The 15194-nt window shown below is 40.5% G+C and overlaps 1 protein-coding gene across 1 annotated transcript; it reads left to right on the top strand.

Moving 5' to 3' along the window:
- Positions 1-3345: 3345 nt before the first annotated feature.
- Positions 3346-14780, top strand: ldlrad2 (low density lipoprotein receptor class A domain containing 2). Its single transcript, XM_033626149.2, has 5 exons — positions 3346-3605; positions 7901-8386; positions 10646-10795; positions 10962-11102; positions 12584-14780. Exons 1-5 carry the CDS (start codon positions 3509-3511, stop codon positions 12886-12888), a joined length of 1179 nt encoding a protein of 392 aa, XP_033482040.1. The 5' UTR covers positions 3346-3508; the 3' UTR covers positions 12889-14780.
- The last annotated feature ends 414 nt before the right edge of the window (positions 14781-15194 follow it).

The following is a 15194-nucleotide window of genomic DNA, read 5'->3' as shown; positions in this document are numbered from 1 at the left end:
GCTGTTTTTCCTTTGCCAAAATTTATTCTAAATTTAGAGAGTTTTTTAACCCCCTTCCTGAGAAGGTGTTATAACCTGGTTGATACCACTGGGTTCCTTAGGTCTTCTAGTTTTGTATGATACCAGTATCATCACTAGCTTAAATACTTACCCATCTATAGTCTCTGAAAGACAGGCAGCCACAAAAACAGTGGCTCTCTGGCTCTGCAGGATGATACTGGAAAAAGCCATGCTGCTAAACATCCAAGCTTCACACAGAAAGGCACCAGCCATCCCGACACCACTAAACTGAAAAAAAAGGAGTAGAGGTACCTGAACTTGACTTAATGTGTCCTGTCATCCAAATCACAAGACTCAAAGATGTAATTGGAATATCTGAGTTTGCATTGTGGAGCTGTGGTTAGCACTGTTGCCTCACAGCCAGAGGTGACAAGAGGGTTTTGGGTTCCAAGCCGGCTTAGGACCTTCTGTGTAGAGTGAGCATGTTCTTTCTGTGTCAACATGGACATTGGGAGAAGCACGGGGCTAACTGGCACCCAGCAGCTCATTTTTGCCACATAGCTTTCAGCCATGGTCATTTGAATATGCATTTATGAATGTCATTTTGTTGTGTCAAGTGCTGTTTCTCACAAGTCTTCACAAGTTAGATTCATAGCTGTCCAAGTGTGTGTTTATTTCTCAATTATGATCCAAGTCTTCAACTGTGAATTTGGAAATATGACTTTATAAATTTACAAGTCATGTTAAGAGGTTAGCACATTGGTCGTATGTCATGTCAACATAAGTCTTCATTATTTAGCTCTCACAATTAAGCTTTAAGACATTTTGCTCATAGTTTAATCTTTGTTCCCACAGTGCAAACTGTTTCATGACCACCAAGCTAAAACAAAAATCCCATAAATGATGGACAAATGAAAAGCTCTGCACTTAATAGATTCAGGTTAAGTGAGCACATTTAGGTGCTTTCAGGCTGACTGCACAAACTTCATTCATCTGTTATTCTGTTATTCTGAACGTCCTCTATTATTCCTGACCTTTGGGAAGCAGAGGCAGTCATGCGTTTGCTCCAGGACGTTGATTCTTGTAGCTGCTTGCCAGCTTGTCCCAGTCTGAACTTTCACTCCTTCTTATAATCACTGTCTGAATTCAAATTTAAGACTGCAGTTGCAAAATTAAACTACATTTCATATGAATTTCTTTCCTTCCTACCTTTGCTCCCCATCTGTGGTTTTTCTGGCGTTTATCAAATATCAAATATCATGTTACGTATGGATATGTTATACTAAAATAACACATTACTGTTTTTGTTTTGTGGCAAAAAAAAAAGTGCAATGGATTCATCTCTGAATCTGACCACAATGCAGTGTTGAAGCGGGATGGCCGCAGTCTCACAGAGCCATCTGAAATCTCACAAGAGCAGAGATCACACAAAACACACAAAATGAGTACACACTGTGTTCACTAAGAATTGTGTGGGTATTAAAGTCTGATATATCTTCTTCCTCTGTGCCAAAGATCTTCACTGTTGTACAAAAACCATTAAAAGTACATCAGGGTGACACTGTGTCACTGCGTGACATGTTGCTTCATCACTATGAACACACACGCTGTAGTTTGTTTTGACTCAATTCCACATAAACCACCCTGCAGCCACAAATTCTCATTGGAGCGGTAAATGGTCTGCAACTTTCAAGCCATCTTGCCTAGGTCTCATGCCTTCCACCATACTTACCTCCGCCAAGGAGGTTATGTTTTCGCCGGCGTTGGTCTGTTAGTCTGTTTGTCTGCAAAATAATTTAAAAAGTTATGAACGGATTGTGATGAAATTTTCAGGAAAGGTGGATAATGGCACAAGGAACAGATTATAAAATTTTGGTGGTGATCAGTTGAAGCAAAGTGGATAAAATATTTAAAAAAGTCTATCGTCTGACAGCCTCAGCAGCAATTCCAATTTCTAAAGATGGTGAAAATAGCGCCATCTGGTGGCCGGAAAGCACGTCTTGTTCTACTTGCTAAAAATGTTGTAATTCTAAAGTTAATGTTATGTGTTGGAAAAAAAGAAAGTGTAAAATACAAAAAAACATTGTATTCTGTGTTGGTACAAAATAAAAATGAAATAAATACATCACAGTGTCTCCATGGTGAAGGCATATATAACCTAATAATGATAGTGATGCAAATAACCTAATTGTGATGCAGGCTGCAAAATCTGATGCAGAGGGGGAGGGAATATCACCTACTTGGCGGAGGTCTGCACTCTCTGAGTGCTTTTGTAGTTTTTAATTGTTTTCATTGGTGATCCAAAATGAAAATCAGGGGAATTCTGCATAATGTTTTGTTGTTTTCTTTAAGGTTGATTTTAATGCTAACTGAATAAAATCCATGATTGTCACACACATGCACATGCAGGTGAAGGAGACAGTGACAACATTCTGAATTTTACAAGCAGCATCTGTATACTGAACATCTGCAGAGCTGTGTGGGTGCAGATTCCTTATGGTCCTGCTGTTGACAAAATCAGCTCATAAACATGTAATCTTACTGTGTCACCTCAGAAAAAATAGATATGAAACAAATGAAATATACAAATGTAACGTGCGTGGTTTGCAGAAAAGTACAATGCCAACATCTTCTGGGCTGAGCTGAGTCACAGACAGTCAGGACATTGGAGAGTATTAAGAGATGGACTAATATGTTGTTGTTTTTTAGTCTTTTCATGGGTTTTATTGACAATTACAAAAAAGAGAAAAACACCAGCTTTATATTTTAAATTTGGAAAAATCTGATCAAACAACAAATGATAAGAATCAACTCTAACATTTTTGCCAGAACACAGTACTTGATAGTTTTTGCTACAGTTGCTACAGACACAGCTCAGTCAGCACACAAAATGTAGACACTGCAAGGATTCGCAGTAATCACAAGCTCCCATATTAAAGACAAAGCATTTGAATAATGGATACTAGATTGCAACCTGCTATCACTCATAAGAATATTTTCTGATGCTGGTAAAAGTTTGTTCTGTTTATATGTTTGTATACAGGACAATAAACTAGGTGTAGCTTATAATTGAAATTACCATCAGTTAATAAGCATCCAACATGCTTCGTTTTAGCAATAAGGAACTTATTTAATGATGTTAACCTGTATATGGTCAAAAATGCCAAAACAACTGAGGAAGAGGGAGCATATGGAAGGTGACATATGGTAGAGTTGTGGAAGTTAACATCAGGGGGGAAACTTGTGTTTTAAACACGAGCTTTTTCTCGCTGGCTTGACAGCTGATTGGTTGGGTGTTGTCATGGAGATGACAGGCCACGTGAACGGACGGGACCGAGAGGAGGTTCAAGTGGAATAAAAGCCAGGGAGTATTTATGATGGAGAGCACACTGGATAGACTCTCTCTTCTTCTCCTTCACTGACCACATGTGACAAGTTGAAGTGAAGTCAGAATGACTCTGGTGTCTCCTCTGTGAGCTCTCCTTTGCGCGCTCGTGTCTCAGCCTGGATGATGGAGGTGGAGGCGGAGAGCTGCTGGCAGCGTCTGCTCAGGCTGCTCCTTCTGATCTGCTTCATGCCTCTCCGCAGCTCGGCCATCGAGACCGGTAAGACTGCAGCCAGCGGACACACCGACTGGAAACACTTGTCACTCACTGATAAATGATGTTTGGATCGTGTTGAAAGTGACGCACTCGTGCGCACAATTTCTTTCAGTCTGTGCGTAACGCGCTGATTGCGATTGGTGTCTCAGATGGAAGAGGCAGAGAGTAGAAGTAATTTTATTTTAATTGTGACTGTAGTAGGACTTGTAGCTGAAGTTTGCCTAGTCAAGTAGCCTGTCTGAGAAAAATAGGTTAGATAATATTGTAACATTTGAATATTTGTTATCGTTCTTTGTTTTTAACCTGTAGCACTTTGAGATCTTTTGATGAAAAGGGCATTATAAATAAAATGTATTATTATTATTATTATTCTTATATTGAGATAATCCTACGCACATTATTTTCCTAATTGTGTAGCAGCTTATTAAATGTGTGTTCTGACTTCTCTGTAATACAAGTCAAAGTATTGTTTTGTTATAATGCCGTTTACATGCAGATTGAAAGGTCTTCACTGTGTGAGAATTTCAACAAAAAAATGCATCCTTGATGTTCACTATGATGTAGCCTATCACACCACTCAAGTAAGTCTCAAGAGTTGTTTTCATATGATATGGAAATTACTGGACACCTAAGAATTACTGGAACAGCAGAGTATGGCCAACCTGATACAATTACCTGCCTGCCCTGGCAAAATTAATTGGAGGCCATCTTTAAAAGGCTGTGACACATATCTTGTGAAACTAGACAACCTAAGGCATCTATTGGCACCATGCATATTGGCATAGCTTGTGTGGAAGAGGGCTAAATAGCACTCCAAAGTTAAGATAAATTTGGGCGAGGGAAAAAACTGGCATGGCCATTTTCAAAAAGGTCCCTTGAGCTCTCACCTCATGATATCTGCAAAATGAGACACTGAAGTATATCAGTATGTAATTCTGTAACCATCCATATTGACATAGTTTTCAACTAGCCTATACACTACAACACAGTTGAATTAATGAAATGCTGTTATAGCTTTTGGTTTTGGTGTACCACCCCAAGATTTTTAGTGGCCCCATCTGGTCACTCCTTTGAAAAATTACTGGGAGCACCACTGCAGTAGAGCATCACTCCTAAATCACCACTAAAACTAATTTAATTATTATTATTATTATTATTGTTATTCTGTTGTTATGACATGTATGATCAAATGATGTTGATGTTATTGATCAGGTCATTGACAAAGTTCAATCAAAGTTAGATACAGTACAATAAGATCGGGCAATATGAGAAAATATAAAGTGAGATTATTGTATTTAGTCTGTTAGTTTCTATATTGTTTATATTGAGTTAGCTCCCACTTAACTATCTACCTTGTATGAGACTGTTGTGGGTGATGCTGCAAATTAAAGAGCAGAACTGTTTTATGTTAGGACTGGATTATGAAACATGAAGCATCACTATGATGAAGGTCATCAGTTTTTTCAAGTATCTAATTTTCTGGACAAGCCAAAGACAAATTGTTACAACTCGGGAGGAAGCAGCATGAAGGAAACAAGATGGATAAACCAAATTTTATTATGTAAATTCAAAAAGAAAAGGAAGGACGGGCCATTCCAAGTCGGGTCCTACAGAGGCCAGGCATTCAGTGAACACACATTGGAACAGGCTGAGTGCTCAGGTGTGCATCACTGAAGAGGCCCTGCCTTCAATTCTGGCAAATTGTGCGCAAAGAATTGTGGGTACCTTATGCCTGCTGAGGATACACACATGCATCCCTAGAAATTCTCTGAGGAAAGGACTCGGTCCTCAGTAGAATTCAAAGGATCCTTTAGATTGGAACAGTCCTTCGCTAGGATTTGATGACATTGCCTCCTTGAAATTTAGCCGTCTAAAGATCCTTCCTTGACTGAGAAGTACCAAGAGAGTGTGAGGGAGATGGCGAAGGGGGCTTTTGGGGGATGCTGACTGGATAGGAGGAGTTAGTTAATCGGGAACTTCCTGAAACAAGAAACAAAAGCCAGGTGCACAGAACACAACACAAATAGTCTTTTTGTCTGCATAAAATTTCTAATTTCTAATTTCTAATATACCTAACATGATATTTATCCATATCGTGATATAGAATTGCATATGTATGATACCTTTGTTTCCCATGTTGCCCACCCCTGCTGTAGCCCCATTAGACCAGTTTATTCATCTTGGTTCACTGAAGTCTTTATAAACTTTGTTTGGTGTACAGAAGGACTGAATCACTTTCAGTGTAAAGTGATCTAATAGAAGCCTGCATTGAGTCACTGGTGTTAGAACAACACATGGATGGATAGTGATGCTGCTGCCCTTTACCACACAATGCTGTCTCACACACATTTCTCACTACAGTGTGTCACCCAGACCTTGACCCTCACCCACCCTCTGGATTTGCTCTCTGAGATGAGCACCATTTACAACGATAGCGTTGAAAAACAGTTGAACTTTCAGCCTGCAAAAATCTTTACTGGGGACTTGGTGTCCTCCGGTCAGCCATGTTTTGGATAGTGTCCCCTAAGGCTTTGTATTTACTTGTGTGGTGCAGAGGGGATGAGCTGTTTCCCACCAACAGGGGCTCCTGGGCTTTGGGACATTCCTGGAGGTCAGTGCAGGAGGATCTAGTTGTCTCCCAGGGAAACAGAGCTAATAAACTCCGGGGGTGGTCGTAAATTTTCTCATTATTTGGCCTGTGGCCCAGAGGCAGGGGGCGTTGGGTGGCTGGGTGGGGGCTGCTGGAGCCGGATCTGCCCACCCATCTGTCCTGGTCCTGCCTGTGGATGAGCAGTGAGCTGCTTTTCAAACAATCACATGCTGATCACATGGCTGATTCAACAGACCAGGTTTATGCTGATGTGTGTGAGTTCGTACATCTGCCAGTGTGCTGTAGACAAACTCTTCTATAGCATCACTGGGATTTTTAATTCAGCTGTCATAAACCCAAATTCAGAGGTTTGTTAAAATTCTCCATCATCCACGCTATGATATATCTAGAAGTGGTGAGTCAACTGGACTAGCCTGGTGTTTGTATAATTGTGTTTCCCTGAACCATGTTTCCCTGATGAGCTGCAGTGGAGGTTTAGTAACAAAATGAGGGAATTCTGTGGGATGTGTTAATGGGCGGCATAAACAGGAGGAAAGCAAAACTTTATAGACGCACTTGAGAAATACACTTGTCCTTCAGCATTTGAATTAAACAGACAACATGTTATATCAGCTTCAGATTAATATGGGACTCATCATCAGGGACAGACAGAAATTATGTATAATTAAAATTATAGATTTTTTTTTAGCAAAACTCTAAAATCATATGAAGAAACATTCTCATGGAAATTTCATATATTGTTTTCCCCATTCATTAAAGCTGTAGTTGGTAACTTAAATTTAAATAACTTTTTGTCACATTTGCTGAAACTGTAACTCCATCCACACAGTATTACATGAAACAGATAATCTTGAAAAAATAATGCTCCTCCTCCTCCTCCTTATAGTGCTTCTGATGGGTTTGCTAGAATCCACATTACATAAACAAAAACAACCAATCAGAGCCAAGGATTCTCTAACGCAGCTGTCAATTATGTCAATCACATAGACTGCATATACAGATGGACGACACGTCTCCACCCCCAGCAGTGCTCAGGTGAGGTTGGAGCTTCGTAAAAAGGTGGCAACCAGGTGCCAGATCGTTAGCAACAGGCATCCAAGAGATACAGCACCAAAAAACACAAATATAGCAAGGTGAAACGCCAAATGAGAGTGAATCTGAGGTTGGATTTTACTTTCACTTTTGCTGGTGAGCATTTGCAAACAGCAGCCGACAATCCTGCATAGTATATCTTTAAATCAAATATGGGCCAGGGACGTAAAGTCGGGGGGCCAATAGCCAAGACTTCCTACCCCCTACTTACAATGCTCTTGCTTGAACCATAGCTATGTTCTGATTCAACCTTTATTTCGGTCTCAACTGCACACCTGTTCTTGAGAGAACAGGGTAAAATCTTTTAGCCTGTTCTCTCAAGATTCTGATTGTCTGTAATGGATTCCTGAGATAATGATTTAATTCCAACTTTATCTCCACACTTCAGACACTGTTTTCTCTTGATCACAACTGCAATGTCTAATTACCCGGATAGAAGTTTCTGCATGTTGCCAAGAATTAGACACAAAAAGAAACAAGCCCCCCTTTGTGATCATTAATATATTTAAAGAATTGTATGTTTAGAGTTTTATTCATGTTCTACAGAAATGCTCTATGTATCAGCATGCTGAGGATTCTGTCTTTTTCTTGGCAGTGAATGTGGTGGACTTCTGTGGCCAGACGATCCGCAGTGACGGCATGATCGTCAACTCACACCAGGAATCCAAGAAGTACTACTTTGTGACCATGGCGACTGACTGCCATCTTACAATGCAGGCCAGCTCCCCTAAAGACAAGGTCCAGTTCCACTTCCGCTTCTTTCTGGTATACAGTTTGCTACGAGTGGCCCCTCTGAGCCCGGCCCCTCTGCTTCCAGAGTCCCCTCGAGGCTCCGCCCCTCTCAACCCCAGACTGGAGCCCACATCTGGTGAAAGCTCAGGAGATCCATGTCATGCTGGCTCATATGTCCAGTTCTATGATGGACGGGACAGGAGCTCGCCTCCCCTCGGGCCTCCTCTTTGTGGGAAGAGCCCACCCCGGCCGGTGCTGTCCACAGGAAACTACCTGACCCTGAGGCTGGTGACCCGGGGGACTCAACCCAGAGTGGACTTTGTGGGGGACTTCACCTCCTTCAGACTGGGTAAGAAAGACACAGACAGGTCTATTCATTCTGCAGACACTTGGTGCCTCACAGGCTCTTTGGCGAGATACGGGATACATAAACTAATGTATGATGATGGTATAATGATCCTGATAACCTGAAATCAGAAAATAATGGATGATGTCAATTATTTCATAGAACAGGACAGTTTGAAGTACATTATCACTGTCATACAACAGCCACTTTACTAAAGGCATGTTCAGTCATTTTCCATCTAAGTGTTGGCAGCCACTTTAACACATGGGTAGGTTCGTTTTGCCAGTCATGGTTAACTGGTAAAGTAACAGGAAAATGTCAGAATCAGGTTTATTGTCATGTAGGTTTCCACATACACAGGTTGTCACATATGTTAGTTAGCATCAATATTATGCTATGGTTACAAGAATACTGACTGCAATCTCCTCCAAGAATCACCACCTTAACATGGTGACTGAGTTTTTGTGTGTCTGTGATCCAGGGAGTTGTATGGGGCAGTAGCTCCTGGTAGGGTCTGATAGTGTTCCCAGGTGAGGGGCCAGACAAAGAGCGATTCAATAGACCCCAGTGAATCGCTAAAAAAGGAGCTGGACCGCCTTGCCCAGAAAAAAAAAGGAAACTGGGGTTCCCTTCTGGAGCCAGACCTGGGAGGGGAGCTGGCTGGCGAGCATCAGGCCTTGTGCCATGGGGCCTGGTCCGGCTCAGCCTGAAAGACCAGCATTGAGCCACTGTCCTGTGGGCCCACCACATGCAGGAATAGGCATTAGGGATGGGTGCACTGTAAGCTGGGCAGCAGGTAAGGGTGGGGACCTGGGCATGCTGACCCCTAGCATTGCAGACTGGCTGTAGGTACATGGAATGTCACCTCCCTGGTGGGCACGGAACTGGTGCTGGTGCAGTAGGTGGAGCGGTGCCATCTACAGTAGATATAGCTGGGCTCACCTGTACGCATAGCACTACTTCTGGAACCAAACTCCTGAAGCAGTGCTGGAGTCCAACCCAGCTGTCAATCATGTCAGTCATTGCTGTGGACCGGAACTGTGGTCAAACTGTAGAACAAGGCAGCGTTGACTGAGTATGAATCAAGTTTCTGTTACTGCAGTGCCTATGTCTCGCCTCAGATGTTTCCAGGAACATATCTAAGTGTACTGATTTGCTGTTAAATGAGAAAGTTTGCTCAAGCCATTTAGAGAAATAGGCAGTGCTGTAACAGAGTCTTGATTCATATTTTATCAGCACTGCCTAGTTTGACAGTCCAACTGCAGTTGATGATCAGTGATTGAGAGCTGCGTTAAAGACTCCTTGGCTCTGAGTGGACGTTTCCTTCAGCCACAGAAGATTATAGCAAATGCCATTAGAAGCACTACAAGGAGGAAGAGCAACATGATTTTCTGTCACAGGTTATCTGTTTTATGTACTACTGTGTGAAAGTGGTGAAAGTTTCAGCAAATATGACAAAAAGTTATCTTTGTTAAAGTAACCAACTGTAGCTTTAAGAAAACATACAAGTTCACTGAAAATCATTATTTGACCCCTATAAATTAATTATTCTCTACCTTTTACGGGTGAATAATATTGGATTTTTTGCCAGTATCCGATAAGCTGATATATATAACTGATTTGGCCAATAACCAATATCGATATATCCACTTATTTACCTTCCTAATTTCAGTTCTCATCAAGTCTCTTCTGTAGTGGCATTAACATCATATTGTGCATACATACTCTTATCGTGATGGCCCACCAGCAGATAGAGACATGAAATAGAATGCTTTACAATGTATGTAATATTCATTCATTGTTCAATATAAGAAAAGGCATGTTGGCTGATTCTAATAGTTCATTTTTAAAGCCAATATTGATCGATATCAATGATGTACCGATATAATCAGCATGTTGCCCAATTCTGATTCATTTAGTTCATTTTAAAGCCAATATCAGCCAACACCAATGATGTGCCGATATAATCTTGCAGCCCTACTACCTTTGATGTATATCACCAGAATCTCAACACCAGCAAAAGGCAGGGAAGAAGAATACTGGCCACTAGCCAACACTGCTGTAAACAAGAGCTTTGAATATGCTTTATGAGGATGGAAATGCATTCAATGTGTTAACCCTGAACAACAATTGTTTTTCTTTATGCTTTAAATCTCAATCAAAGAGACTCCTAAACTCCACTTGTGGCTCTGAAGTTTGTATAGCTAAGTCAGACCCTCCCACTCTTGTCCTGATCCCTCAATTTGTTATCTTCCTCTTCAGGTTTTAACCAATCTCAGTGCAGCAATGAGCCCTATTTCACCTGCAGAAATGGGAAGTGTATCCCTCTCAGTCTGGTGTGTGATGATAAAGGCATTGACAACTGTGGGGATGGCAGTGACCTGGAGGAAAACCTGACTACAGGTTGTAAAGGTCAGTTAAGTGACGGGGTGACATTTGTAATGCTGATATTTAAAGGTACAGTCCGCGATTCTTACAGCACACCCAAAATCTCATAGCAGATGCCTCACAACTAAGTTTTAAAAAATCTCCGTGCTGGGAGATTCTTGGAAATTGACCCCAATCTCTCCCCTATCAGCAGGTCAGCTTTTACCTCCTGAACCTCCACCGCCAATAGCAACCCCACCTCCACCTTTTGTAAATCCACCCACAGTGCCGATGTCTTCACACATCAATTGTGGCATGCCAGACAGCGCTCCCAGTCATGAGTCTGTAACAGGTGAGTGACCATTTTAGATATTTATTTATTCAACTAGTAGAAACCCTCTCCTCTGGCAGTCAGTGTGTAATGCACTATGCTTGTGTCTTACAGTCGCTTGGCTGGTAAACAAATTAACTAAGTGCCCATTTGGATGCAAAGTGTCCTGATGACTGGGCATAAAAGTAATGGAGGTGACCATTGAGTTGTTAATTTCACCTAAAGCCTCGTAAACCAATAAATGGTGATGGATTCTCACGGCAGAGAGCAGCCTTTTGAGTGATCTGTCTCTATTCCAGCATCAGAGGTGCAAACACAGACTGTCTGGGCCAGCCTGTCAGCTTCTGATTGCTTTTAAGGCCCGGCCAAGTCTGGCCTAAGAAAACAGCAATTCTTCTGTTCTGGCTGTTCAGCCCAGAGAGGGAGAACGGGATTCACATTCTCCTGCTGTGCAAATTGCCAGCTGTTTATTAGCTGAGATCCATTTCAATGCACCCTGGTCAGCCCACAGTGAGAGACCACAGGCTGACTGATTCATTAGCAACTTGTAAGCTGTGATTGAATTTTGTTCAGTTTCAGAGTTTGAATACTGGAAATCTAAACAGTCAGCGGTCTCAAGGAATATAGATATGGGTAACTGTTAGAGCCAGCCTCTATGTACAACAACTATGTCAACACAATTAGACATATGTAGGTATGCTAGGGCATATTTGTAGGGCATTGTTTGCTAACTTTTAATTTTGGAGTTGGGGCCTGTATCTCTGTACTGGACACAAAGATTAAAAAGTAACTACAGTATTTTTCAACCTGTGCCATATCTTTCCACGGGTTTGTATCAAAGAGACTTAATGGGAATAACAATATTTGAAACTGGTCCAGTAGTGTTGAGCAAGATGGCTGCAGCCAGTGGTGAAACAGGTTGCAGTGTAACTCAGGGCAAGTGCACCATCAATAATTTATGTCCACTAAAAGTGCTTGTTTTTGCCACTGACAGGGTCAGACTGTTATTCTAAGTGTCTGACAACATTCACCTCAGTTCATAAAAGTTAATTGTAACGTTTTGGTCATCAAAAAAACTTATAGTTGAACTTAAAGACCCTCTAAGGAGTCCCATGTTCAGTTTTTCTTGTAAGTATATTTTGTTTTAATGTTTGTCTAAATATCTACACTATATGCAACTACAAGCTGCTACACATACACATTCATTTTCTATATCTATCATTTATTTAGAACAGACAACAAAAAGAAAACAATGCCACATTGTGCACACGTTAGTGATCTATAAACTAAATAACCATTCAAAATCAACAATCAATCAATTTCAATCATCTTTACAGAAAATTGAAAAAAAAGTGTCCTCTGAATAAATAAAATAATAAACCAACAATCTGCCTTTCCTTTGCTCCTTTCTTCATAATTTGTTCCCCTCCTCCATAACTCAAATTAAATATGGCTGCCATGTGAATAAAGAGAATTGTATGTTGCCCCCCTTTTATCCCCAGACTCCCCCGCCTCCCTCTCCCTGTTGGTTCTCTACATCATCCTGGGAGTAGTGGCAGGCAGCGTGGTGCTCTGCTGGTGCTGCTGGTCACCCGGCTGGTTCCTGTGGCGCGTCAGCTTCTGTCGCTTCGTACCTTGCTGCAACTCGGCCTGCGCCTCCTGCCAGCTCTGCACCCGCAGCTGCACCAACAGCAAGGAGCGCCGACTGGCAAAAGTTACCCCACACACACCAGTCAACGGCACCCCGGCAGGCCCGGCGGCCACCAACAACAGTGCTGATGAAAATGTAACCACGGCAGCTGTCTAGAGCAGGAGGACTATGATCAGTTTTGTCACATTGGGACATGGGTGCAGTGGTATGCTGATACTGAGCTGTGATCAGTGAACAGACATGAACAGTTGCTGCGTGAGGCAGTGCAACATGACCAAGAATCTTTACAATGAAGGTTGGACTGATGTGGTCCAGTATGTAATTCTGAAATGAGCAGAGCTGAACGATTTAACTGTGGTTTGTGTGCTTTAAATGTGATGATGCAGGTGATGACACTGTTGTGTTTATATAAGAAGGTAAAGCAGGGTACTGTATGACTATGGATTGTGTAAAAAGTATGAATGTATCTGAAAGGATAAGATAAAGGGTTCTTACAATTACTAAAGAAACATTTGTTCATGTACACAGCACATTTCACCTGTTTCCAAGTTATCTCTTATGTGTTCGTGATGGCAGCACATTCTTTTTAGGAGATGGCTTATGAAGTTAAACATGTGCAGCCTTTTATGGCAAGCCTTTTTAACATTTAGTGATTTAGTTTTTACCAGTGGAAATGACTTCCCAACATGTCAAAATGTCCTTCAAGATATCTGTAAAACAATTTTGACATGTTACAAATATATTTTCACATGTAGACATTACATTTTGACTAGTCATAACTGATTTTTTGATGACTTTGATTGAATTATAGATATGAGTAATTTCATTTTCACTAGTAGAAATAAGAATTACAGATATCTACAATTAAATTTTTACATGTTGAAAAAGGATTATGACAAGTGGAAATGTAATTACCCATTTCAGATACCAACAATTGAATTTTCAATATGTATGACATATCAACAAACCATTTCGAATAAGTGGGCATCCTGACATTTAAGTACCACAGAGCCATTGGTCCACTTTCAAATTATCATATACATTTCAGATGTGTAGTCAAAGTAGCGTATTTATTTTGGAGATGTATGTAGCCTACATTATTGAAGATCGCTACAATGACATTTCAACTAGTGGACATTCCTTTTTTGATGTCTGAAATTCAATTCTGAGTAGTTACAACAAAAAAAATGTAGATATCCCAAATATAAGTTTTACTTTTACTTATATCATTTCCACTATAGTTACAATTGTATTTGAGATATCGGAAATGTAATTCTGGATATCTGAAATTACATTCTCACTAGTTACAATTCCAAGCCAACATACCAATAATTTAATTTTGACTTGTCAGAAAAATTTAGATATCTAGAATTATATTTTTGATATCTGTAATATAAGAACAGTTGTATCTACAATGACCACTGCCACAAGCAAGAACTGAATTGTTGATATCAACAGTTGACACTTGTAAGAAATGAATTGTAGATATCTTAAATTAGAATTGCTAATGGTCAGGATTACATATTGGATATGTTGTTAAGCAGTTGTTAATATCTGCAATTGTTATTATCGCTACCAAATAATTGTTAAAAGGGCTTGCCTTTAATGTTTGGCCAGTTTTCAGAGAAGAAAATGAAGAGTGTAAAGTTGTTGGTGTAAACAGTTTTTAGTCATATGTTTGTATATAGACATGCTTTTCTGCTCTGCCTTAGAGGTACCATTTTTATCATGCAGTGAAATTACACTTCAAGTCCACAGCTTCGACCAAAACTATGCCATGGACACATGCTGTGGCAAACAGCCCACAACTACAAAGTCACCCACCTGGTGACAACAGCTGTTCTCCCTTGGAGAAATTCCTTCAGACTTTCCACTCTCCTCCCAGCAGTCCACTGTTGCTCCACATATAAACCAATGTGGAGTTTGAAAAATAGAGCACAAGTCACCCAGTGTATAGCAGTCGACATTTTGTAGGGCAAAACTTTTTGCTAAGTATGAACTACTAATGTGCTATTGTGTGGACAAAATAAAGATAAAGCAAATCACAACAGAGTTTCATGCTGAGTAATCAGTTTCAATCAGTCAAGGATTGTCAGCATTAGTACACAGATTAGTAGCTGTAGCTGTGGTTGACACACTTTGAGGGGTGAAACTGAAAAATGAAATGATAAAAATGAAAAACAGTATTGTGTTGATCATTTGCGATTACAATACATTTAAAAAAAGGTGAAGAATGTAGCTAAAATACATTTATAACTTGAAAGGATGAAGATGTGAATCATTTAACAAAAAACAATGATTTGACAAACACTCCTCTCCATCATTCTGTCAGTGTTTCCTGTGGTGTGATTATTTATTGTCATTCTTGTCTTTAATGTGCACTGGCCAATGCGTCAATCACAAACAACCCCTCTACCACCTCAAGCCAGATTATGGTTGTAGTTTCCGGAACTTTTTAAGTC

The sequence above is a fragment of the Epinephelus lanceolatus genome, chromosome 1, assembly GCF_041903045.1.
Source record: "Epinephelus lanceolatus isolate andai-2023 chromosome 1, ASM4190304v1, whole genome shotgun sequence".
NCBI lineage: Eukaryota > Metazoa > Chordata > Actinopteri > Perciformes > Serranidae > Epinephelus > Epinephelus lanceolatus.
Note: the sequence above shows the minus strand (reverse complement) of the source record. Positions and strands in the feature narration are given on the sequence as shown.

What these genes read in the sequence shown, in the direction of transcription:
- ldlrad2 (XM_033626149.2), top strand. Translation starts at nt 3,509, where the DNA reads ATGATGGAGGTGGAGGCGGAGAGCTGCTGGCAGCGTCTGCTCAGGCTG. An exon ending in CCTGACTACAGGTTGTAAAG is followed by an intron (nt 10,796 to 10,961) that starts GTCAGTTAAGTG and finishes CTCCCCTATCAG; the next exon opens with CAGGTCAGCTTTTACCTCCT. An exon ending in CAGTCATGAGTCTGTAACAG is followed by an intron (nt 11,103 to 12,583) that starts GTGAGTGACCAT and finishes TTTTATCCCCAG; the next exon opens with ACTCCCCCGCCTCCCTCTCC.